The following is a 25,044-nucleotide window of genomic DNA, read 5'->3' as shown; positions in this document are numbered from 1 at the left end:
AAAACTCGTTTTGTGCTATTTATGTTCACTGCTGTTGATCGACTAAAGTGGTGAATCGGGATAGCAGCTGGGGTGCGGGGAGGCTATCTTTGTCGACGAAATTGCTATTGATTTTCCTATTTTTCTCCTATTTTTTAGTACAAAGTTTCCTATTTTTCCTATTTTCTCAATCCTGAAATTCCTATTTTCCTATTTTTTTGAGCAACCATGCCGCTGGACACCCTGTAATAGACCACTAGTTGGATTTTACTAAAATTGGTTATCCTCGTTTCTGTTCCCTCGGCCCACGTTTACCCAGTTGTTCGCCCAATTCAGCGCAAAGTAGTACTGTTCTATGCTAGACCAGAAATAAAATGAAGATGAAGTACGACAGGAACCGAAGAATGAAATTAATATGAAGCTGGGCAAGATCCCTCGCTTATCAAGACTTATTAAACAAATTGATTTGTTTAAAAATAGAAGAGTAACCAGGTTTTGGAAACATATTCATGTAAAAAAGCGTTCTCTGGTTAAGAAAAATTTAAAAACATAAGCTTTCGGCTTCCAGACTGAATCCTTTAAAAAACTAGGATGTAAATGCGCGAGATGGAAATATATACAAAATGGAAGTGTCAAAAAATTGTAAAAACGATAAAAGGGAAAAAAATGCGTTATCTAAAAGAATAGGCTTGAGTTATTGTCTGCTTCAGTAGTGTTGGCGCCGGGTGTGCCAAGATTCCAAAGTTTTTCGAATTCGGAAGTTTTTCTTTGGCAATTACTCTGGCATTGTTGAAGTCAATAGAATGATTGTTACGCCAAGCGTGAGCTGCAATATTAGAGCCAGTTTTACATAATTTTACATTTCGAATGTGTTCCTTTAATTTCTTCTCGTTGAAAAACACCTTCCAATCTCACCAATGTAGCTCCAGGCACAGTTCCTGGACCTTCATTGTAAATAGCGATGGTTTGAAAATTCCGATTGATGAGTCCCTCCCAGGGGATTTGGGAAACAAGGGAAGATAGATAATTTGAACTGGGGAACAGGGGATCAATGACAAATTATCTCAAGAAGCTTGGAACAAGTTTGACAGTAATTTCGGGAACAAGGGAACACAAGCAAATTCAATTTTAAAGGGAACAAGGACCCCCCCCCCCCTCCCCCCTTCCTGGGAGGCACTCACAAACAAACTTTATCATAATGTATGCAAGCGTTAAAATGCCTAAATTATGTTGCTACTAGTCTTAAGTTTGCATCTTAAAGGGGTGAAAGAAAGTTAAGCAGAAAACTGTTGCAACAGAAAACGTTTGCTTATGCCACATTGCCCTGTCTTCCGCGTAAACTTCCTCTATCTCCTATGAAACAGTTCAGAGCCACATAAATACCAGCAATTTTAGAAGGAAAGTTTCATGAAACACTTGATACTGATACTGACAGAAAAAGCGTCAGTGCTATGACAACCAAACGTAAGTCGAGTACAAATAAATTCCAAAACCGTTGGACAAATAAAGTACCTGTAAAAGATGCATTATTAGCAGTTCGAGAAGGAAATTATATGATCCCGGCAGAATGACGAATGAATACCCACAGTCGGTTGGTCCCTTTTGTTTTCAAAATACGACAAATAACTCTGCTCGTTCTGAACAGGAAAAAATAAACAAGAAGGGCACTTCACGTTTGCCTCATAACTTCCGTGCAAATGCACTGAGCGCTATAACGATTTTCGATGGTCATCAGATCTACTGTTTGCACGGGATGCATGACCATACATGAATACCAACAAAAATTTATAATTATTATTATTTTCGAAATATACAACGGCTCTTACCAGCATCGCTGTCAACCTGATTATGCGGCAATATTGCATCTTTGAATTTGTCTTGAAACCTCTCAAAGATTGTTCGCCCTGAAGTCAGCCTCGAAGTCATAATGACACATAGGAAAACGGCGAGTAGGAAAGAAACTAACAAACGGGACATCACGATTAGCACAGTACTTGGTTAACAGGCAAAAGGTAGGACAACTCTCAGTGACTCTGACGTACCGAAAGGTCTTAAAAGAGTCTCCCTATTCTAATGCAAATTATAGGCATTTAGTTTAATAATTGACGTATTTAGTCAACTGGTGCCGTGAAATTAACATAAACTTTAAATTTAATACATCATGATGGATAGTTTATTTCTTCAGTTCTTAATCCAGTTTGCCAATCTGTAAGTTCGTTGCCCGAAAATCAATACATGACCTCTTTGTATGTTCTCGCCACAGGCTAGACATAGGGTAAACCAGCTCCAATGAAGGAATCATGATCATTTTCTCTGAAGTGGTCTACAGTGCAAGGAGGGCGGCAAAAACCAACAAATAGACGAATGGATGGAATTTTGACGTTTAACTGCGCTAATTATTAGACTGCTTGAGGGCCTCTTCACATTGGCCCGGTTGACACGCCGGACTGGCTCGGATTGGTTTCTGTTCATATGGCGACTGTCAGTTACACCCGAAGATCTGATTTCACGAACGAATGATGGATATTTAATCTTGTGCACCGCACACATGATAATAAATTGACCCAGCTGACAAAATTCGTTAATGTTCTTATCTGGGTAGAGCCGAAGCAAAAGAACGAACAAACGAACACAGGAAAAAAAATACGGTCCACTCGAGCCTCTCGTGTGTGTGTGACTTGAGGCACGATCCAGTGGGTGAAAGTCCGTAGACATTTGCGAGGGGAGATGGGTGACGGGGATGTGAACTGAGGTGCCTCATCCCAATTTCAAATACATTTCTTACTTCAGTAAGAGCAATGTGGTAAAATTTTAGCAAATAAACAACAATTTTGGACATCGCCTGTTTTGATATTCTTAGCTTGCTGGTGAAGATAAAACTGGAGCTGTCGTGAGCCCTGTTGAGTTCAGAATAACTGTTTGATTGTTTGAGTCTCTAAAGGCGGAGCCTTCTACATGTGAAAGAGAAATTTCATGACAAGCTGGACTTTGATTGTTTTTATGGGCAGGAAAGCCTAAACCATAAATGGTAACCTACCTTAATTTACTTTAAGATCTACCGAAACTTGCACTTTTCATTAATCGAAATTTTGCACGTTTTTCAGGGATTGTGCCTTGGCGCAGAATTATAAATTTAATTAAAGTTCTTTGTCAAAAAGTGTTTACAAAAGTCGATCTAAAAAGTGGGACACACGGGGCATGTCAATTTCTGTTTCATTCAACATTGAATTTCCGGCTTTATTCTGCTCAGCTCAGGGTAATGCGTTGATTTTCAAATCGAAAAAAATATCAGTTTAAACGGAATGGGTAATTGTGCATGTTTCGCTTGACTCTATAAATTATTGACGCTACGGTGATGAGTAATGGGCTTTCATCAACTCCGTTAGACTGCTAGCAGTTCCTTTAATTCTCGGCTATTTCGCGCGACCTCGCGACTATCTAGAAGTCTACAACTCCGTTAAAGTCTTGAACAGGTCTAGCAGAGTCGAAAGCAAAGTAACTCTCTCTGTACAGTGTAGCGTCAAAAATTAATAAAGTCAATCGAAAAATATCAAATTTCTTCAATCTGAACCCTTATCTTTCGATTTCCTTTAATCATTCACGTCAGAAATCGTCTTGAAAGCCAGCTGAAGGTAACGCCTTCCGCTTCAGCAAAGGGATCGGTCTTCCATAAATTAATGCGTGTAAGCCAATCAGTGAATAGGGGCTACTGATGCATGTCTAATTTATTGGTTTAAATATCACTGTGTAGTTAATTCAAGTCACAAGTGGCGTTCATTGAAACTGTGTTACAATCATGACTACTATGGACCATCAAGGTAATTGAAAGCCTTAAAGTTAGTCTTTATAGCTTTGATTTCTCTACTAATTGTGTGTTCATGTAGGTGGCAAGGCTTACGGCCAACTAAGAAAGAACCAAGAAGACAATCTTGATGAAATCAACAAGGTACGCAGCAAACTGTGCATTCGCTCAAGCAGTGCTTGTATGCATTTTATATATATAATGTTTTCGCTTCCGGTTTCTTTGCTGTGAATTTTTTCGCCTCATCTCCCTTGCGGTGTGTAAGTCTGTGGTAAATGTTTAGTTTGAAAGCGTATTTTTAATAACTGAAGCGTTGAGAATGAAACTATATCCGAAATCGAAACCACCTTTTTGACGTTGGTAATTTCAACCCGAGGTCAATACCTCATGAGAAATTGTATTTCAATCACTTACTTACCTAAAACACAGATCCGCCAGAAATAGTAAACATTCAATTAATTTGTTATTTTTTTCTTGCAGTCTTACATAGCTAGCGGTGACTATGATGACGAGGAAGAATATCCTGATCTCAACGAGAGACTAGAATCTTACAAAAGTGAGTGTTCTTGTAAATAGTTCTAATATAAGTGGAATATGATTCATTTTATACATCATTATTTCGTGCTGCCCATTGTTAAGGTCTACAGGCTATTTTGCATAAATGGACATTCTAAAATGCCTTCTAGGCTTTTGATTCTTTCAAACGATTGCTCTGTTTTATTTCATAGAACAGTTTATGGAATTCGATGAAAATAACTCCGGCGATATTGGTAAGTAGCGCCACGGACTCACTTATAAATAGCAATAAGCGATATTTATTTTGAAAATCAACTATTCAAGTGTGAAATGCTTTCTTCTATTTTCGGTGGGCACGTCATGTTGAGGACAACAATATTTACCCCAATAGTTATGGTTTGTGTTTGGATTAATGCACTTTTATCAGTAATATCTAATTTAAGCCCTTTTTAATAAATCGCTTTTATATAAACATGTTAACTTACCCTGAGGACTGACGCGTGTCGACGTCGCCGGTATTAGAGTTGCTTTGTCAAGCGAGACGGAGATCTAGACTTGTGAGGACGCTCTACTGACCCAGCGTAACCGGTAGCAGAACGACGGTCTTCTCAACAAATTAAAGATCTCTCCGACTCCCCAATGGTGGTTCTTATTTGTTGTTGTTGTTGTTTTTTTTTTTTCTGTGGTTGTTGTTTTTTTTTTTTTTTGCTAATACGCATATATAAACGTGCCCAAAACTTTGCAACGGATTTGATTTATATGCGGATTGTAAATTACCATGTAACATGCCAAAAAAAGGCGTATGGTTGTCTACAGTAAAAATTATAGTGTCATTTAAATCATAGTTAATAGAGGGGAATGGTTTGGAAGCTCGGCGAACATCAAAAGAGCAAACAAAGCAGCCAAGATTTAGGTTGGAAAGTCCACGACCGTGCACAATCTTTTGTTTTGCGCTCATACACTATGCATGAATTACGTAACCAACACGTTTCTATTGGTTAGTTCCGCATTATGGAGTAAACAACTATTGTGTTTTGTGCACGGTCAAGGCTAAAAAGGAGAACAAAAACCTACAACAAAGAAACTTGTCAGGTTTCATTAACGCATCAGATCCACCCAATGGCCGTTTTTACACTGGAGACGCTTAATCCGTCGGGGACGAACTTGGGCAAACATTTTTTCTGCGTCTGTTAAATTTGCCTAGTATTGAGACGGGCACAAGACGCATTATGCGTCGGTAGTAGCCAAAAACGCGGGAATCTACGGAAGCTATGACTGAGTCGGACATCTTAGTGTTTTTTCGAAATGGGACTATGTTTTTGTGTCATAAAATCGAAGTTGTTTTTTGCGAGCATCAGACTTCGTATTTGTGAAAATCGGAGTATGTTTTTAAAAATCGGACTGTTTGTCGTAAAATTGGTTCGGATCAAAGGATCGGGACCCTCTATGGTGTATTTCGAACTGGTACTTCATGTTTTATTGCTAGGGAACTTGGCAAGAATGTCTGAGAGTGCACTGCCTCCTCACGTTCCTGGGATTCGTGCCAATGAGCAGATGCAAGCTAATTATCATGGGTGGAAAATTACTCCTTAATTTAGGCGCGAAATTTCAGCGTTAATTTATAATTTCACATGTGAAATTGCATGGCTAGATTTAAGACAGTGACCATTGAAGAAGTTACGAAATTAAAAGAAGCGGCAGAAAATTTAAATACGTGAAAGAGCACAATTAACTGGGTGAGAGTTTTTGAGAAGTGGTGTGACGAAAATATCCTTGAGAAAAACCTGGAGATGATTCTTCCCGAGCAGTTGGATAAAATACTCGAGCGATTTTACAATTACGGTTGTGAGCGTAATTTGTCACCCACGACATTAAAGGTAATCAAATGGTTTTCTCGTGAAATTAGGAAACAATTTCACTTTCGTTTTGTCAAAATTCTGATAATTATGATAAATTATCAGAATTTTGACAAGACGCGCGTGAAATTATTTCCTAATTTCACTCGTCGCCATTTGATTACACATACTTATTCTATTCACGTCAGTGTCTTTCATACACCAAGCGTGTGTAGTACAGTCACACTGTTACAGGATCTTGCTGGTCGATTGTATTTGGACGTCAAGGAATCGGGTTTACAATTGGAATGCAAGATCTAAATCCAATTTTACGATTAAAAAAAACACAACAACATTGGCAACAACACGAATTTTGTGAAAACAGATTGCAGGTTGCAGGATAGGGTTGCAGGTCATTGTTTCAGCATAGCTGAAACAACCCAAATTTAAACTTTTACTCACTCTAACGTTAGGCCTGAACACTGCTTTAGATAATGTAAATCCATGGTTAGCTTTTTTGTAAATTAAGGTTTGGGCTCACTGTGTCAGGTATGGTAAAACCGGCAATGACCTGCAATTCTAACCTGCAACCTGCAACCTGCACTTTATTCCGTCAAATGTGGAGACTTCATGACTACAATCCAATCTCGACCCCAGTGCTCTTCTCTTGACTGAGGGAGAGAATGGACGACCATCGTGAAACTGTGGCTCTGTTTTGTTTTGTTTTGTACACGTGTATTGCGGAGTAGATTTTTACGAAGTCAACATTAAAATGTGGAGCTCAGCAAATCTTCAGTGTCTCTGGGAGGTGGCGTATATTTCCCACACAAACTCCAATTTCAGCAAGAATTTATCTTAATTTCGAAATATAAACTCAGATTTTTGCAATAACCAACGTTCCTTATCAATTTCTACCGTAAATGAAGGACAAATCTCGATCATTCGAAAATGACAGGACAGGAAAATAACAACAAAAATTGAAACACCCCGAACCCAATCCCGGCCCCGGCCCCCGCCTCCGCCACCAACCCCGCCACGGCCCCGCGTTTTTGCTGATAAGTAATTGAAGACGTACTATAGTGGATAGTTAGTCTACTAGTAGACGCATTATGCGTTCCGTAGCCGTACTTATATCTGACGCATTTAACAGACGAATTTCATACCAATTTTAAAATATATTTCACCGACTGATGTGTTTATTTATGTGATGTTGGTTGATTTGTCAAATACTGTTTTCTCTTGAACATTGGTTCACAAGTTCCAGTACAAGCCTGTCTGATCTCTCCCTGATAAATGTAATATCATTCATTTTAGATATCATGGAGCTAAAACGAATGATGGAGAAACTCGGACAAGCAAAAACTCACCTTGAACTGAAGAAAATGATTGCTGAAGTGGACACTACAAACTCAGGTTCGTTTAATTTAATAAATTCTATCCTTAAAAAAAAGTTAACTCCTCGGTTTTACAAAAGCTGAAAAATTAGTTCTAAATTTCAGCTTAAATCAACTTTTTGCAGACCAGGGCCCGGTGGTTCAAAAGCCGATTAACGCTAATCCCAGATTAAAAATTAACCAAGGAGTTCATTTCTCTACTCCCAAATGCTTTTCAACGCTGATATTCGGCAAAGTTTTACATTAGAGGAGGTCAATCTTGGAAAACAAAAATAAGCAAAAGAAACCTTCACCAAAAAGTTGAAAACATGAAAAAAAAGTTTACGCTAATCCTGGATTAAGTTAATCGGTTTTCGAACAACCAGGCCCTGGTCTTGCTCCTTTCACAATTAGCTAGCCTTTGAAAGGTACCGGTAATCTTCCATGCATCTAATTAAGGGCAATCCAAGACATATCTGCATCACTCGCCCACCTTCTTTGATTCTATGGAACCGGTTTCTTGCTCAGAATTGTTTGAACTTTCTACTGAAAGTGGTTTTAACTTAGGAGTAGCATACTGTCATGGTAATTACTTCTTAGAAGGTCTGTTGTTGCATCTAATGGTAAATGACATTTGGAAAACCTAAGAACTCACGGAAGTCATCTTTCTTCAAAGCTATTTGATTCTAGAAGATGTGTTTCACCCAGGTCGAGGAAACGCCAGTCATCAAAAACAGTCCTTTCACCTGGAGGGTCGAAGTCCAAGGGTGTGGCACCAAAGAGGGATTTGTCCAGCTTACCTTATATTAACATTTACATTAGTATTTTTACATGGAGACAGGCTAGCACAGGAGAGGAGAGGTGCCTGTAGGTGTTCTTTGTCCTAAATCTCTCCCCCTCCCCACTTTCAAACGGACTTTGCTGTCCCTGTGGTAAGAAGACATACCTTCTGCCTACGTTTTGCCTGACTTGATAACGTCGTAACCTTGGCATCTCTTGGCTTGCTTCCATGACTAAACACATGAACGGTCCTAATTATCAACATTTTACTAATAGTAGGTATTCAAAGCCAGTAGAGTTAGTTTTAACACATGTTATTATTATCAGGACAACCCGTATGCTAACCTTCTTAAAAAATTCTCGGCCCTGATCTGTGTGAGCATGCATTTCATTTCTTTTACAGGAACAATTTCTTACCCAGAATTTCTCACCATGATGCTTGGCAAGAAGTCTTCAGTCTTGAAACTGTAAGTTTGAACTCAGCGTCATACAACAGGTCGGCTCAGTTGGTTGAGCATCGACATACTGTGAGGGAGGTCGCCGGTCCGGGTGGGTCCACAATCAGGGTCTTCAAATAAACTGAAGAGAAAGTGCTGCCTTTGTAATGACATCTGCAAATAGTTAGGCTCTAGTCTTGTTGGATAAGGACGATAAACCATGGGCCCCGTCTCACCTCTCAATGCTCATAACCTTGTCGGACGTAAAAAACCCACACTCTATTCGCAAACAGTAGGACAGGGAGTTTCCGGTGTTGTGATCTGTCCTCTTTGGTATATCATGGTTGGGAGGAAAACTGCCCTGACATACTTGCTATACCAATCTACTTTAAAATCCGATGGCGAAAAAAGATGTGATGATGGTGATACAGGGTTAATTTGTTGAAAAGACTGTGTGTCGAACGACAATCCTTGCGCGTCTTTGTTATAATTTCCCAGACTGTCACAGTGGCATGACTTTTCCGGGGCTGGGGGTGGGGGGTAGGGGTGGGGTAGGGGTGAAGGTGCCACAGCGATGATGGCTTCAGGGAAGAACATGTGAACTAACACAAAGGGGGGCCTATACAAAAAACATTTCCTAGACGAAAATGAGGGGATATGGATTTGTTTCTTTAAAAAGAAATGAAAAAACAGGCGTGGAATTTTGGTTTATTTTAACTTCAGTATTCGGACTACATCCCAACTCAACTTACCCGCGAGAATGCAAAATAAGCATACAAATTGACAAGAGACAGATTCACTTACTGTAATACGACTTCCGCAAATTCGCGGTCGTTGAGCTTTGAGTATCGGAGTGATTTTTATTTTTTCGTCTACATGGGTCCTTGAGTAGATCGTCTTTACGCTGTTTACGCGCTTCTGATCTCGTTCGTGTTTACATAGAGGCAGTTGTCAAATTAACAATCATCAACACAAACTGGACAAGTATTCTTCATTAGAGAGAAACCGATAATCGACCTATTCGTAGAAATAGAAAACTCCCGTCAAATTTCGATAGCCGGCTTCGATTATACGGGATTACGAACATTGTACGAAAAACGCTCACGAAATGGAGGTAACCTGAGCCGAGGCGCGCGATGCATGCCGTTCGACAAACTGGGTTTTTGGTTTCCATCAATCAAATTTCCCAACATAGCCGGGAAGATCGACTCCGCCTCCGGAAAGTAAATTTAGTTCAAAGCTCGAATACCTTTTTGATATCTTTTTTAGAGATTCTTCTGTAAAAAGATTCGTACAAATTCCATCGCTTTCCGTGGACGTCGAGTTCGAATGTACGAATGTACCGTGGGAACCAAAGATGCGGATTGGTAGGTCATCTTACGCATCAATTGATTTCGGCGTCAACTCTCGGCTTGGCGTCGGAAGTTTGATTGATGGATGGATGCAGTTTGGCCGTTGGCGCTTGAAGATGAGATTAAGCACAATTATGAAAATCACAGTAAAAGATGACAAGCAACATGTTTTTTTTTTTTTTTCAGTATCTTGATGTTCGAAGAAAAAAAGAAAGAAAAACAAAAGCCTAAGGGTGTGGCACCAAAGAGGGATTTGTCCAGCTTACCTTAATTTTGAGCAAGTATCTTCAGATGGAGTGAATTTCTATTTGAAATATTGATAGTGGCTCAGAGAAGCCAAGGTTAGATTATATCAAAATTCATTGCTTAGTTTTCTTAATTGAATACATTTTATACATTAAAAGGTTTTTTATGAATAACAAGACCAAAAAACATTCATTTTTTTCTTAGTAATTGACCAATTCACAGTTTCCAATGCAATAGCAACATTAGTCAATGAATGACAGGTGTTTTTAAAAGCCGTGTGATGGAAAAGTTCCCACTGTAACTGTTCTGAAATAAAAGGTATTTTGTCACAAGTCTGCAATGGCTCAGATATGTGTCCTTCTGTTTGTCATGAGTCTTCGCTGTGGGCAATGAGACGAGGACGAGGACGATTTCTTTCTTATTTCTTAAAACAGCCAGTCTCTAACGAACGCCAGGACGGACTAGGCGATGAGGAGAACAATTATAATAGTCCACTTTCCATGTATTAAAATTCAGTCCTAAACAAAAGGCATGATCTCGAGGCTCTGGGGAATAAATATAAGGATTTGTATGAGTTCATTCCCCAGAGCCTCGAAATGATACCTTTTGTTTAGGACTGAATTTTAATATAGCGAAAGTGGGCTATTATTAATTAGTATCATCCAACTAGTGGACTAATGCAAATGCTACATTTTGATTGGCTACGCTTCTAGAGGACTATTAGTAATAGTCCTCGAGTAGCAAAAAGCGTGACGCTTTCTTTCGTTTTATTCCCAAATAAAATATATTTTCAGCTTGCATTTGCTAACTTTATTATTGCCTTTTCTGTCCGACTAGTTCGGTGATACTAAAACAATTAGACACTTCGCCCTCAAGGGCCACGGGTCCATAGCCCATGGGCTATCGACCCGTGGCCCTGGCGGGCTACGGGTCTAATTGTTAAATAAAGCTCGTTTCGCCTTGAAGGCCAAGAATAATCTCGCATCCAATAGTAAACCGTTCGTGCAATAATTTGATTTTTTTGAAAAAACCGGAAAGGGAAAAGACAGTTTCAATATCCCCAAACTATGAAAGTAATGCAGATGGCCGTCAAGTCAAGGGTGAAGGGAGCGCACGCTTCAGACTGGCAAGGTGGGAGTTGAAGTACTGCGTAGAATACCGACATTTCTACTGGTAGTAAAGAATTTCATAATAAAATGAACGGGTTTGTTAAATTAAAATGAAAATATTGGAAACAGTTAAAAGGGGAAACATTTCGGAGGCAATCTCCAACCCAGAGCCCTTCTCTTTTGCGTATTAGTGCTCTTGGGAACCCTGATACGAAGTTTTCTTCGCTTTGGTTTTCGTGAAGAACAATGAAAAGCGTTAGCACGAGGAGTGAGCAGGCGCCGTAAGGTTTAAATAGCCAATTTTTGGCTATAAGAATCGCACGGCGCATGCTCTCCTACATGTTGTTTCCCAGAGCCTAGGTTCATGCGCAGACACAGGATCCGAGTCTCTGGTGACGAGAACTTAACGTTTCGCAGCATTGTGCTCATGCTATTTCGGTAATCAGTGGTAGAGGTTAAGAGGCATTGACCTTTAACCTTAAAACCAGTTTTGCTGACGTAAAAGCGTTCCACCAGGCTCTCTACATTTGTCCTTTGACTCCTAACTGGTTCCTACATTTGTCTATTAAGCTCGTACAGGTAACATTTCGAGTGCAAGTTGAAAGAAATAAGCATGGGTAAATTCTTTTCGCTTACAATGAACTGTACGAGCTCCTAGAACAAATTTTAGTCTTTAAAAAATTACAAGTGCTTATTTATTCCAAATTGCACGAGCATATATTGATATGATAATTCAGCAGAAGCGACGCACGCGTATCATACAAAGATTTCGCCACCCAGCGATCGCATTTGATTGGCTATCTGTGACTTTCTTGGATCATTGACCAATCAGCATGCTTGGTATGTTACCTTTTTTGGTACCGAATTGCTTCTTTTCTGTACTATGACCTGAAAACTGCATTTCTCTTCACTAATCCGACTGGAGAAATTGTTCTATGTATATTATCAAAGTGGATATAACTTTCTCTAGTTAGTTGTTCCAAAAGTGGAAATAAGGTCACACAGTCCACCATTATAAAGTATCCCTTATCCCAGTCCATCTTGTCGTTGAGGTCAAAGCCGTCTGCAGACGACTGAGTTCTGCAATCTGGTCTTCGTTCGGCAGACACTGTGAAGGGAAAAGGCAGGAAAGACATTGCCACAATCGATTTGAGCTTCCAAGAGTACCTCTCACCCACATTTTACAACAAGGACAAAGTCAGTATCCCACAAACGAATTATTAGGACCAGTGTTGAAGTGAAATCGGTATGAGAAATGTGAGAGATTTAACTTTTGAGTGTTCGCGTTGTAGTCAAAACCCTGCGTTGTCCCTTTTTTTGGTGTGCAGAGTTAAGTAATCCTTTTCGGACACATATTGTAAATTACGAAGGCCTCGTATGTCAGAAAAGCGGAAAACTTGAAGAGAGCGAAAAGTTGACTTTTTTTAAAGTGCTACTCATGACCAAAAAAAAAATTGTATTTTTCTTTGGATTTCAAAACTATGGTAATTAACAGTAACTGAACGAAGTTTTAAGCCTTGATTTCAAAAAGACACCTATTTATTTTAATTGGAATTTTCCTGCTTAATGGTCCGCCATTAGTAACTTTAAAATCTTGAGAGAGCTGGATCGAGGAGAAAATGACGTCAAAGACTCAATAGTTTAAGAATGCAATGCGTGTGCAGGCAGCTGAATTAATATGCAGCACGGGAGTTTCGGGCTTTCAGACTTTTAAACTCGTGTGCATATGTAATAAGCTGCGTTCACAGGCTGAAATTTTTAAAAGCTGGTGAGTAAATGACGTCACTTCTCCCTAGATCCAACCCTCTGAGGTCCAATCGGTCAGTTTAGAACGTGAATAATGACGGACCGTGAAATCAAAAGTAAATAGCCCTTGGATCATATTCAAAGCTTAGAATTTTGCCAGTCAAGTGCTGAGCAATCACACTTTTAAAATCTGAAGAAACAAAAAAATTGTAAAAAAGTTAATCACACAAAGACAGCGTACATAATTTTGAACCATACGTATCAACTACTTATTTATTTGACTTCCCCCCCCCCAAAAAAAAAAAATAAATAAATAAATAAATAATAATAATAATAATAATAATAATAATAATAATAATAATAATAATAATAATAATAATAATAATAATAATAATAATAATGTGTTGACTGAACACAATGAATATTTAGAAGAATGCACGCATAGTTCGCGCATAGTTCGCGCGCGGATGAGCCTCACTGGAGTTGGGTAGAGGTTCAAACCTGTAGCCGATAAGCGACGGAGCGGTTCGATTCCGCTGCGCGTACGCGATATCAGTGAGGCAAAAAAAAAACGCAAGAAAGGAGTAGCCGAGCATATGTCTTCGCTTAGACTTCGTCCATCCGGTACACCTAAAGGCCCGTTTAAACGGTTTCAACATTTGCTTCATCAACATGCATTCAACACTTTGTTGAACCAAATGTTCGGTGCGTTTGAACAGGTCGTCCAACATTGTTGAAAGCGTAAAAAAATGTTGAAAGTGTGTTGAATCAAGTTTAAACCGGTTTAAACTTTCATTCAACATCGAATCAACTTTTCCTTTGAATGGAGTTGAAGCCGTTTGAACACTCTGTTCAACAATTGAAGAACACACGCATGCTCACATCGGGCCGCAAAAGGCAATATGGGGTTGTTTATCTGGACCAGAGAGACTGGTTTCTAGTTCTTAGTTCCTCGCAATCAAACTTTGCGAAAGTGTTGGTTCTTTTGTTAGCGCAATGTTGGAACCGTTTGTTGTTGGAATCGGGTTTATGCTGAGTTTACTGAAAGGATCAGTGCACAGATACTCCCGCGTTTTCCGTCATTTTAATGGATACTCCTCAATTAAATGAAGGTTATGACATTTGTGTTTCCCGTTTTCTTTTCTCATGCCGGCTTCACGAAATTGTCAAACGATCACATTCAACAAAAGCACTGTTCCATCGATTTTTTTTTATTTACAGGCTCATTTTTCTTTGAACCCCCTCCCCCTCCCGCAAATTTTCTTTTAGATTCCAGTCCGTTAACCCTTTCAGCCCCGTGAGGTTCCCCATTGACGAGTAAAATCGTATGGCGTTAGACAGAGTAAAATCTATAAGTGGCACTATTGGGAGTGAAAGGGTTAAGAGCAACTGCACACGTGCCTGGAGGGTGTAAACTGCAGGTTTCAGGTCATTGTTTCACCATGGCTGAAACAACCCAACCCTTTGCTAATCCTAACATTAGGCCTAAACACAATACTTTAGATAACATTTAAGCCTAAGGTTAGCATTTTTGTAAAGGTTTGGGTTGCTTCAGTTATGGTAAAACAATGACCTGCTGATAATATTCTTTTATCCATAATTAAGTGTGACTTATCTATGAAAGATACGGGCAAATTCAGGAGAACAGTGATTTTATGGCATACGTTTAATTTTCTGCACTTCAAGAGTTTATTTCACACTCAAGCGACATTTTATAAACATTCTCAAAATAAATGTAATTTGAACATTCACAAATAGTTTCTTTTCCTTGCAATTACAGTCTTTTGTATGTATTGTAGCGAATATGTATAATAATAATAATAATAATAATAATAATAATAATAATAATAATAATAATAATAATATTCCAAGAGACCAGATGAGGTGACATTAGAATTAATGAATTTAGCAAGCTGCGCAATCTATCGCGACTTAACTGAGACTATTTTCTGTCCCAATTTGGATTAGTTGGCTAACGTTTTTGGTACTAGACCGGCAAAACGCAAGGCCGGGTCGGTGTGTTTTCGTTTTCAAGCGAAATTCCACCGAGGACCTTTTCGCAAATTCAGTCATAATATATATAAGTGCAATGTGTTCAGTCTTCGCTGAGAAAAAGTAGTGCTCGATACGGTTTGCATAGCGTCATGATAATAAACTGACGGAGAAAATCAAAGATAAAACATTGGTTGTCCGTAAAGGCCCAGTAATACGGGCAACATTTTTCGTGCAACTTGTCGCGTAACAATGTTGCGTTGCAGGTTGAGATGGTTTGTTGCGCTTATTACCACCTTCTTGCGAAACGAATTTCTATTTTGAAAAAAGGAAAAGCGACGTCTACTTTTTGCGACATAAAAATCTGTTGCACAAGAAGGTGGTAATACGCGCAACAAACCATCTCAACTTGCAACGCGCGACAAGTTGCACGAAAAATGTTGCCCGTATTACTGGGCCTTAACTCTGCGTTTCATGCTTACGCGATGGACAGACGGCTTTTGATGATCTAAGGATCGCGTAATTCTGAAGCTTACGCGCGAACTCTATGTATCATGAAGCTGATTATGCATGATGACCACGTATACAGAGTGTACATGTATTACCAAGGGTATGGAATAACTTCTTGTTAACTTTGTTTGTTTGTTGCACACCAAGGAAAGCTGCATTATCCATTACCTTCTTTCCAAAACATTGAGAAAGTTCAATGTAATCTAAAGAATGCATAGACGGGAAATTAAATGAAATAAACATGACCCTTTTCTTTGGATATAACAACTAATATTTCTATTCTGTCCATTTTCATCTGCTTTGGTCATTTGATTTGCTCTTGACAACAATTGGAACTAAATAAAAGACAAAAAAACGAGGAAAACTATTATAATAAGGCAGTAAACAAATCTTCAAAGGCAACCAGTACAAACGGCTGATTACAGAGTACCCGCAATCAAAGTAAACGAAAAAAAAAAACATGCATATTTACCCAGTGTGCTCCCAAATCAGCTTGAAATTGAATGAAATTATCTACATTCGATATTACTCACATATCGGATACATTGCTCGTTTGTTAAATACAAAACACACAGGATAAAAAACATACTTACACACATACGTGTATACACGTGTACATACATGTACGTTGCCAAGATTAGTTCAAATCACAAAACAATGATAACCAGTTATTTATTATTGACCAAAATAAATACATTTATTATTATAATGAAGCTCTGCATCCACTCAAAAACTAAAGGGGACATAGTAAATATAGGGTTTGTTAAAGGGGACCACCTGTTTCAACTTTGCATTTACAAAATTTTAACAGTTTTGATATTAATCAAACATCATTGGAAACTTTTTTTTTAAATATTGTTTTCCTATTAGCCACCCACAATTGAGTTTAGAAAAACACAGTGCTGGGAAAAAATGTTTGATTACAATGTACCCAGAGGTTTCAATCACTTTAGTTCCTTTGATAAAGAAAAGAAAATGCCAAGATTCAAGTAAAAATAATGCTTTATTTGATCCATTCCTTCTAAAATATTAGCAAACTCTCCCAAAAACAATCTAGAATAAACTGTTGAACTGTTTTAATTAAATGCCAAAAAATGGAACAATTTAACTCACCTATGATGACAATGAGGATGACAATGAAAATGAAAGCAAATATGAGCTTGAGCTATAGAAAAACATAAGCAATTTTGCAGGTCAGAACTACAGAAACTATGTATTTATTTTTGGGCAATTAGATCTAGATGTTACCAAAATACCATGGTCTTTTAAAAGGATTATTGAAGGAAAACGAAGAAGCATTTTTTTAATCCATGATAAAATTGGGTTAAATGTAATTTACCTTAGTTAACAACTACATGTAGAGGAGCTTGTATTCTCAGTGTGTGGTGTAGCATTGGCGTTATGGGCATTTATGAGCATTATGGTATGGTCTTCTAGCAGCCATTAGCACTCCAGCATTCCCTGGTGTTGGGTTACTGTTCTGGGTTTGATTGAATGGCTTTCTGGCAATGACAGGGTCAGTGGTAGTCTATTGCGGTTGCTGTGTACACCACTGCACATGCTCTTAGTTTTACTCTGATCAGCATAAGAGGCGTTTCACATAGCTTGCTTTTTCTATCACCCTCCTCCTCCCTTCTTTTGCAGTATTTAACAATTATTCACCGAAGGCGAAGTGATTATCGGTGAATATTCACTGATAATCACTGAGCCTGAGGCGAATAATTGTTTACCTTAAGTATAAATACACAGGTGATTATTTCAAAAAAGAGAAAAAAAAAAAAAACATTTCAACGCAAAATCATCTTCACTTACAGTGGCAAAACGACTACACTGTACTGGCAGCTATTTTGTCCGTCGAGGTGATTATCGGCTGATAATCCGAGATAGCGAGCCAATGAGACTGCATGATTTTGTATAATCACCTGTGTATTTATACTAATACCCATTATCTACATGAACACAGTAGGTTCTCCACTTCTCTTAATTCCAGTTCAGTGTGACAGGTGCTAGGCCTGGGGATGGGTTTTGGTGGGGACTTGTGGCTGGGTTATTGGTAGGGCAGGCTCTTAGGTGTTCTACCTACTTGGTTTTGGGGTCAGGAGTTCCAGCCCAGCTTCCATATGCGACTTGGATGTTAAATATTACAATACAAGTCAAGTAAGTCCTCTCACATTACATGTACATGTATACATGTAGTTTGGCTGTGCCTTTCAATGTCCCTGAGTTTAACGCACCCTGAAATTTTGCCACCACAGTTTCCTCTGTAACCGTCTTGAACCTGATCTGAAGTGTGATGCACTCATTTCAAGGTCCTCTAAATACATAAAGGAAAACATCATACTATAATTAGTACTTGCATCCACAATGTAGAAGAATGACACATAATCACATTGTAGCAAATGCAATACACGGGCCCGTAGGAAGGTGGTTTTTTTTGCGGGAGAGTGCAATCCAATGAGGAAACAGACCAAACAAGCACCAAAGGTGCGAGCCTTTAGGGAGTGTGGGGGCATGCTCCCCCGGGAAATTTTGAAAATTAGGTTGCCTGAGACGGAGACTGCATTTCATGCATTTTGAAGGCAGTGTGATATGAGAACAGGCAAGCAGCCACAAGCGAACTTAAAAGTGTGGAAATTACTCAAGTGTTTGAACTTCAGAGACTACTGGCACAGAGACTAGTTTACATTATGTATTTCACAGTTTTAGAGAATAATGTCACTGTCAAAAAGAACAAAAACAGAAAAAAAAAATTGAAAATCTGTATTGTTCACTGGGTTTGCTGCAGCACACCATTATGATCTGCAGTGCTGATCATCATGATCTAAAGTTCAGTAGTCAAGTGTGCCAAGCTCAAGCCTCCTACACAAACAGTGAATCAGATTAGAACTACACTATAAATACATGTGTATAATATAATATATAATTTTTTTATCAATTAACTTTTTTGAAATCGTTGGTCATCAAAAAAGTGCACCTCTGCAGCCTGCATTGATCAGTTACTCTAAACAGTGTGAACAAACTATATTACATTGTAGTATAATTACATAGGTGATTATTGAAAATTCTCTACACTGATTGGTTGCACTTGAGGTGATTACTACATAATAATCCCCTGAGCAGTTTTCTTCAAAATGGCGGCAAGTGGTTTTGTTGAGGTGAAAGACAAAGAAGTTGATTGTTTTAATTAAAGAAAATGCATATTTTTCAAATAATTACAGGTACCTACATGTATGTAATTATCCTAATAAAAACCCTGACTTTGTCTCGGTTTTTATTCAATGATATTCACCTTGCCATCAGTGAATATTAATAATAATAACTGTTAAATTTTACCAGACTTGTCCTGTAAGTCCTCTAACTTTGTTCCTCTGTCAAGTACTTTGGATATGTTGTTCTGCATTATTCCCATGACACCCTTTATTTCAGATTTTACTTTAGATATCCCATCCTTCATTGAAGGTTGTGGTTTTATGTGATTGAATCCGTCTGGTGCTGCAAATCTAAGAACAAACAATGCAACAATCATGAATACAGTGCATGTTTTAATGCTACAAGTACATGTAAGTTGAGGGAAAAGTATCAATGTGTCATCAATGTGTAATTGTCAAGTAAAATCAATATCCAGTGCATGACTGAAGGGCTGCAATATTGTTATCAAATAAAATTTATGCCTGACAAAATGTTGTTTTAATTCACAGTCTACTAGAAAACGAAAAAAAAAAACCAAAATACTGGGATGTTAGCTTCACAATTTAGTGTTTTAATCTGGATCCATATGTATATAATATGCCACCCTGGGGCTTCCATTCTCCAGTGGGTGTAAAACCCATGTCACTTTTGATGGGTCACTCATTGCAGGTCATTTTACATGTACCTTTTGGAAAGTAACCCAAGACCCTCAATTTAGCTAACCCTAAGCCTAAACTTGGTTTTTAGGCAGGCCTGTGTTTTAGACCCTGCCTCCATTCTCCTATTTTCATCAATTTGCCAACAAGTTTGAGCTGTTCCAAGTCCCATTTTGCGATTGCCCTGATTAAGTATTTGTCACTTTCACAACTCCCTGCCCTGAAAAAATCTCACCTCGCACAACTGTTGCTACTGTACACACAGTGGTTGTAAAGACCATGAAAATGGCTAACAACCACAAGAAATAATAATAATAATAATAATAATAATAATAATAATAATAATAATAATAATAATAATAATAATAATAATGAGCTTTATTTAACCAGGGAGCACCTTCAGCAATCTGTTCTCCCAGGTGTCCCTGAACTAAAACTAAGCAATCTAACCAGTAAAAAAATGTTTACTAAATAATATACCCTACATTAATTAAATACACTTGTGACTTTGTGACACCAGACGATGTATAGCTAAAACAATTTACCAAATTTATGTATAGCAATAGCAAACTTAAACGAAGCATTTCCAACTTCAAATATACACAGTGTGCTCCATTAGGTATGCACTGTCCATTCCATTCATTGTCATCCAAATGAATGTTGTACACATGTAGCTTTTAATTACTGGTTGAACAAAATTAGTATATACTAAGACAGTGGATAGCATTGAAGGTGTGTTCTGATTGGCTACTCAAAAATCCTTTGCTGTTCACCTCACAGGAATAAATGAGTTAAAATCATCTTTATGTCGTATATCACCTCACTGTTTTAGTACTATATAGTGGTTAGCAGTGGTGGATACTAGGTGTGGATATTAGTGGATATTTACCTCGCTGCTTCGAGGCTTGGTAAATATCCACCACTAGCCACTTCCACTTTGGTTAATAGTTGCTAATTTTAATTACTGGTCCTTACATGTTAGAGCCATCATCTTCATCTGAATCATCAAGTAAGCTGACCTGCCATAGGACAAAAAACAAACATATAAAAAGTATACAAGAACGGGACGATCATAATTATTGTTGTAATTATTACTTTCTTCTCTATATAGATCACTTACATGTTGGCTTCAAAATTATGAATGTGCATTAATTATGAAAATATATTTTTTATTTATTAGTTTGGGTTAAGAACTGTAACACAGGGCTTGAAATGACGACCAATTCAGTCAAAGAAATTACAGAATTTTTTTGTTTCTTGCCGTGAATTTTCTTTCCATCTGAACATAGCGTGATTGTAGAGCAACTTACCTGTGATGGTATATGCGCAACTCCATTCCTTCAATATGATTTGCCATTTTCAGCAGTTTCTTTACACACAGGTATTGTGGAGGCATATTTTGCTTTGCTAAACCGCTGACAATCCAATGATTTTGCGACTAAAATTTGCGAATTTGCAACTAAATTTTTGTAGACTTGTCACAAAACTGCAACTGGATTTTTTCATACCCTATAATGTTATTAAATATTATTATATAGAGGATATTACATGGCCGCAGGGGGATGTGAATTACACTGCATGCAGTGAAGATGTGATTTTTTAGTAAAAGGAATTTAATCCATTTTAGACCTTATTCATAAATGGCGGTCACATTTATAATTCTTTTGTCCAAGTGCAAATTAGCCTACCAAGCCTCATTTTAGAGCAAGAATTCTTTTCAATTCACTGTATGGTATCGAGGCTTGGTAGGCTAATTTGCACTTGGACAAAAGAATTATAAATGTGACCGCCATTTATGAATAAGGTCTATGGAATTGGAATGTTTGCTATATTCTACAGTTTCATTGGTTTCAATATGCTCCCTTGGGATGTGTAAGTGATATGGTGTGATTTCATTGCCTTCAACAGAAAATGAAGTATACGCGTATGTCGCAACATTGCACATCTATAAAACAACAACACTCATGTTGCTGGAGTACTCTGTAATGATTGTACACTGTAAATCGATGATCATATCGTTGAAGAGCGAAGGACATGTACTTTCCTCACAGGATTCCCTTGTGTTAGAAGCTGAAACACAAAGAAATGCTTTCTTGTCCACAAAAGTCAGGATCCCCCCCATCATGAAGAATGTCAAGGCTATTTGTGCCAACCAACAAGCTTAGCCTAAATGCACAAAAAACCTATTCTGTTGCATGGAATTATACACTTTTTCTTTTGGAAAACCTACTTTCATTGTTTCGCCTAATCCCAAAACAAAGGCTTTTAGTAACCATAAAAGTACAATTACAAGTACGTTTACGTGAAAGAGGTTCAATCAATGATTATCAGAAATACATGTAATACTATAGTAACCAGGAAAATGGGTGAAAGGGTTTGATTAAACCCTTAGACAAAATAAAGACAAAACTATGAAATCTTTTTTTAAGTTCAATGCATCGTACTTTCGTTTCGTCTGTTAGGCCTGCCGTTCAATTCAGGTACATCAAAGGGAAACTACCCAAATGATAGCAATACCTACCCTTTCAGACGGCCTTGCTGAAGTTCTGTCGTCTCCGTTGACTCTGCTAAACTTTGGAGGCATGCTGCTTGGTTAATAACCTATGTAAATAAGGCGATCGATCCGGCACATCACTTTTAACCGTGATCAAAGTTAACACGTGGCAATGTTTATTATTTTCCACGGAAGGGATTAGAAAACGGTCTATGCGAGTCTGTAATGGATAAGGTAAGTTATTTCTGCTCTTCTGTTCTCAAAAAGGACGATTACAGACATTTGCAACCAGTTTGTGAAAACTAGGTAACCACCCTATGCTGAGACATTCTTTTCCAGGGGTAGAGTGAGTGATCAGCCAACGTTTTATTAAAATTAGTTTTCCGCTCCATGTTCAGCCTTGTGCGTCGCTATTGTATTTTTATGAAGATTATCATTTTAAAATGTTTTGAGCACTTTGTTCTCTGCTTTATAAACGACCTGAAAGTTCAAGAGGTTCTCGCCTACTCAGTGGGGACCTCCAAGGGACCATCAGAGAACCTGTGCGGGCACGCGTTCAACACGTTGCAATAAGAATTCGCCACGAAGAAAGTCGTAGTTCCCTGGCCCTGCTTTTTTGCCATATTCGAAGATGGATTTTGCAAGAGATGGTCTAAAGAGCGAGGACAATACGGGTCATCGACGAAAGAAAGTGACCGGCTTTAATGAAGACCTCTCAGAACCCAAGAACAAGGACAATATTCCGGTGACCTTTTTCGCAAGTTTTCTACATTTGGTTGATTGTCTCTACCGTTTTGATATCTTTTTGTCCAATAAATTGAGCGTCTGTGCCGATAAGAACTCTGGCTCGTGGAGGACTCTTATGGTAATTCTAGAATATACAGGACACGGGATTCCTTGGACAGCAGCAGCACTCTTTGTTATCTTTGCATTTTCGGACACTGCTGAACAAGAATTTGCTTGCAATTTATTGCTTGCTTTATCTATGGATTTAGCCATAGTAAGCTGCTTAAAAGCTGTTGTGCGACGAGAAAGACCCGTAAACAATGTCAAAGATATGTTTGCAACAGTGTCAGTGGATCATTACTCATTTCCCTCAGGCCATTCTAGCAGATCTGCAATGGTAGCTGGGTTATTTGCCGTGTTCTTGGCCGCAAAGGTCTGGAGCCTTTTCATCGGCTTTTGGGCAGTGTGCGTGTCAGCATCACGTGTGATACTTGGCAGACATCATTTGAGTGACGTGCTGTGTGGTGTTGTGATTGGCTTACTACAGAGCTGGGTCATTTGTGCATTGTGGATACCATACACATCTTGGCAGCAATTGTCAACGCTTTTTCCTTTCTAGAGTTCACCAAGAGACCAGTAATATTCTTTATTGTAAGTTACCATGCTATCAACATCAAGGGATAAATAGACCAATTTCGATATATTAAAATTCAGTCCGAAACAAAAGGCATCATCTCGAGGCTCTGGGGAATAAACTCATACAAGTCCTTATATTTATTCCCAAGGGCCTCGAGATGCTGCCTTTTGTTTTGGACTGAATTTTAATATATCGAAATTGGTCTATTATTGTGAGGACAATGTTTGTCATCGGTCAGAATTTTGAGGATTACATTGACTGAGAATAGTGATTTCCTTTTTTGAATGTTCCCACTCAGACACTCAGACAGACTGGAAACAGTTTTCTTAACTAGATGTCATGTAACCTGCCTCTGTGTCTTCATTGGAGTTTGTTTAAGACATCATAATTTTTACTCCCAAAACCAATCTATAATTCTTTAGTTTATTGAATTGATTTTCTGTGCATAGAGCAAAGGGGTATTTACATGCACATAAGACTGGGACAAACTCAGGCTGGCATGAGTTCGTATCGGCCTTCATACATTTCTTTTTTTGCGTTTACATCAGACTGGCCTGACAATGAATTCAGACCAGTCTGACTTTGTCTCTGTTGCTGGCCGAGATGAGAGACTGCTATGGGTCTGAGTCCAGACCATTGTCATCTAGATGACAACAAATCTCACACTTTTTTTTTTTTATTATTATTATTTTCATATAAAGAACATTTATTTGTGACACTGCTTACAAAATACGTTACAAAATTTACTTACACTACTAACATTACCAATTTCCAATACTTATTACAATGTTAATAATTATTTATTTACACGCAGATAAAAAGGCCAAACAGCTGCGCAACTGCTGATGGCATGTATTATTCTTAGTATTGATTACAAAAACTTAATATGAATACAAGCGTGTACGTTTACAATTAAGTATGTTCTAACACCTTAAACAGTTACTTTTACAACACAACACAAAACTTAACTTAAAAAGGAAAATTCTCTGTCCATTTGTTATAAAATGTAGATAGGTTATTGTTCTTAGTATAAATGTATTTTTCTGTTTGGTATTTGATCTTAAGCTTAGATTTGAAACCTTCAATGCACGGAAGTAAAGGTTTCCTTCTGCAGTCCCATAGATAAAGTTTACCAATTAATATTAAATAGTTAAGTAAGGGACATGATGATGAATCTATGCTACCAATTATGATATCCTGTAAATTAAGGACTTTCTTCTGTTTTGTTATTGAAAAGGCACTGCTTGCTCGCAATCTTTCCAGAATAAATTCTAGAGTGTGGACAATCGAAGAGAAAGTGGTGTAATGTTTCAGGTTCTGTGTTGCAAAAAGTGCATTTAGCTTGCTCAGTATAGCCAATTTTATATAATTTTGTGTTTGTATAAAGTATTGAATTTAAGACCTTGTCAAATAACAAATCTCAGACTGGTGTCGTAGCGAATGTGGACCCCCAACAGATCTCCCCAGCAGATTTAGTCCACCTTCATGGATGTGTACCCCCCATTATAGCTTATGTGACTGTTTATCTAGGCAGAGTTAGATTTTGGATTGGACATAACCATAAAGCATAAATCTTTGAGAAAAAGACTTCGATATCTACCGGTAAGTTAATTTTCAGTAAAGGTTGTTTAAAGCGTCCGTGGTGGCATTTCGTAAAGTAGATGC

General features: G+C 38.1%; 4 protein-coding genes across 4 annotated transcripts in view; 2 read left to right on the top strand and 2 right to left on the bottom strand.

Annotated features, from left to right (window-relative positions):
- The window catches only part of LOC138023227 (uncharacterized), a 6,643-nt gene extending 4,582 nt beyond the window's left edge, over nucleotides 1-2,061 (bottom strand). The window contains exon 1 of the mRNA XM_068870252.1: nucleotides 1,806-2,061. Coding sequence (XP_068726353.1) covers nucleotides 1,806-1,956 — 151 coding nt within the window. The 5' untranslated portion in view covers nucleotides 1,957-2,061. The remainder of the gene's footprint in view (nucleotides 1-1,805) is intronic.
- Nucleotides 2,062-3,674: 1,613 nt separating this feature from the next.
- Nucleotides 3,675-10,652, top strand: LOC138023218 (allograft inflammatory factor 1-like). The gene is made up of 7 exons (XM_068870247.1): nucleotides 3,675-3,797; nucleotides 3,864-3,925; nucleotides 4,262-4,337; nucleotides 4,510-4,551; nucleotides 7,447-7,545; nucleotides 8,689-8,752; nucleotides 10,261-10,652. Exons 1-7 carry the CDS (start codon nucleotides 3,776-3,778, stop codon nucleotides 10,343-10,345), a joined length of 450 nt encoding a protein of 149 aa, XP_068726348.1. The 5' UTR covers nucleotides 3,675-3,775; the 3' UTR covers nucleotides 10,346-10,652.
- A 4,158-nt stretch (nucleotides 10,653-14,810) lies between these two features.
- LOC138023209 (vesicle-associated membrane protein 8-like) lies at nucleotides 14,811-22,320 on the bottom strand. Its single transcript, XM_068870239.1, has 6 exons — nucleotides 22,044-22,320; nucleotides 20,498-20,541; nucleotides 19,011-19,177; nucleotides 17,912-17,991; nucleotides 16,791-16,842; nucleotides 14,811-16,012 (listed from the first exon to the last, which is right to left on the bottom strand). Exons 1-6 carry the CDS (start codon nucleotides 22,104-22,106, stop codon nucleotides 15,969-15,971), a joined length of 450 nt encoding a protein of 149 aa, XP_068726340.1. The 5' UTR covers nucleotides 22,107-22,320; the 3' UTR covers nucleotides 14,811-15,968.
- A 215-nt stretch (nucleotides 22,321-22,535) lies between these two features.
- On the top strand, nucleotides 22,536-23,498 carry LOC138023201 (polyisoprenoid diphosphate/phosphate phosphohydrolase PLPP6-like). Its single transcript, XM_068870229.1, has one exon. It carries the CDS (start codon nucleotides 22,648-22,650, stop codon nucleotides 23,359-23,361), a length of 714 nt encoding a protein of 237 aa, XP_068726330.1. The 5' UTR covers nucleotides 22,536-22,647; the 3' UTR covers nucleotides 23,362-23,498.
- The last annotated feature ends 1,546 nt before the right edge of the window (nucleotides 23,499-25,044 follow it).

This window comes from Montipora capricornis, chromosome 2, assembly GCF_036669925.1.
Source record: "Montipora capricornis isolate CH-2021 chromosome 2, ASM3666992v2, whole genome shotgun sequence".
Taxonomy (NCBI): Eukaryota; Metazoa; Cnidaria; class Anthozoa; order Scleractinia; family Acroporidae; genus Montipora; species Montipora capricornis.
This window is presented reverse-complemented; position numbering and strand designations above follow the sequence as displayed.

Excerpts from the sequence above, each read along its gene's own strand:
- LOC138023218 (XM_068870247.1), top strand. The coding sequence starts at position 3,776 with ATGACTACTATGGACCATCAAG. Across the intron at positions 3,926-4,261 it reads ATCTTGATGAAATCAACAAG|TCTTACATAGCTAGCGGTGA; the intron begins GTACGCAGCAAA and ends TTTTTCTTGCAG. Across the intron at positions 4,338-4,509 it reads GAGACTAGAATCTTACAAAA|AACAGTTTATGGAATTCGAT; the intron begins GTGAGTGTTCTT and ends TTTATTTCATAG.
- LOC138023209 (XM_068870239.1), bottom strand. The coding sequence starts at position 22,106 with ATGCCTCCAAAGTTTAGCAGAGTCAACGGAGACGACAGAACTTCAGCA. Across the intron at positions 19,178-20,497 it reads GAAGATGATGGCTCTAACAT|ATTTGCAGCACCAGACGGAT; the intron begins GTAAGGACCAGT and ends GTTTGTTCTTAG. Across the intron at positions 17,992-19,010 it reads GGACTTACAGGACAAGTCTG|AGGACCTTGAAATGAGTGCA; the intron begins GTAAAATTTAAC and ends TTATGTATTTAG.
- LOC138023201 (XM_068870229.1), top strand. The coding sequence starts at position 22,648 with ATGGATTTTGCAAGAGATGGTCTAAAGAGCGAGGACAATACGGGTCAT.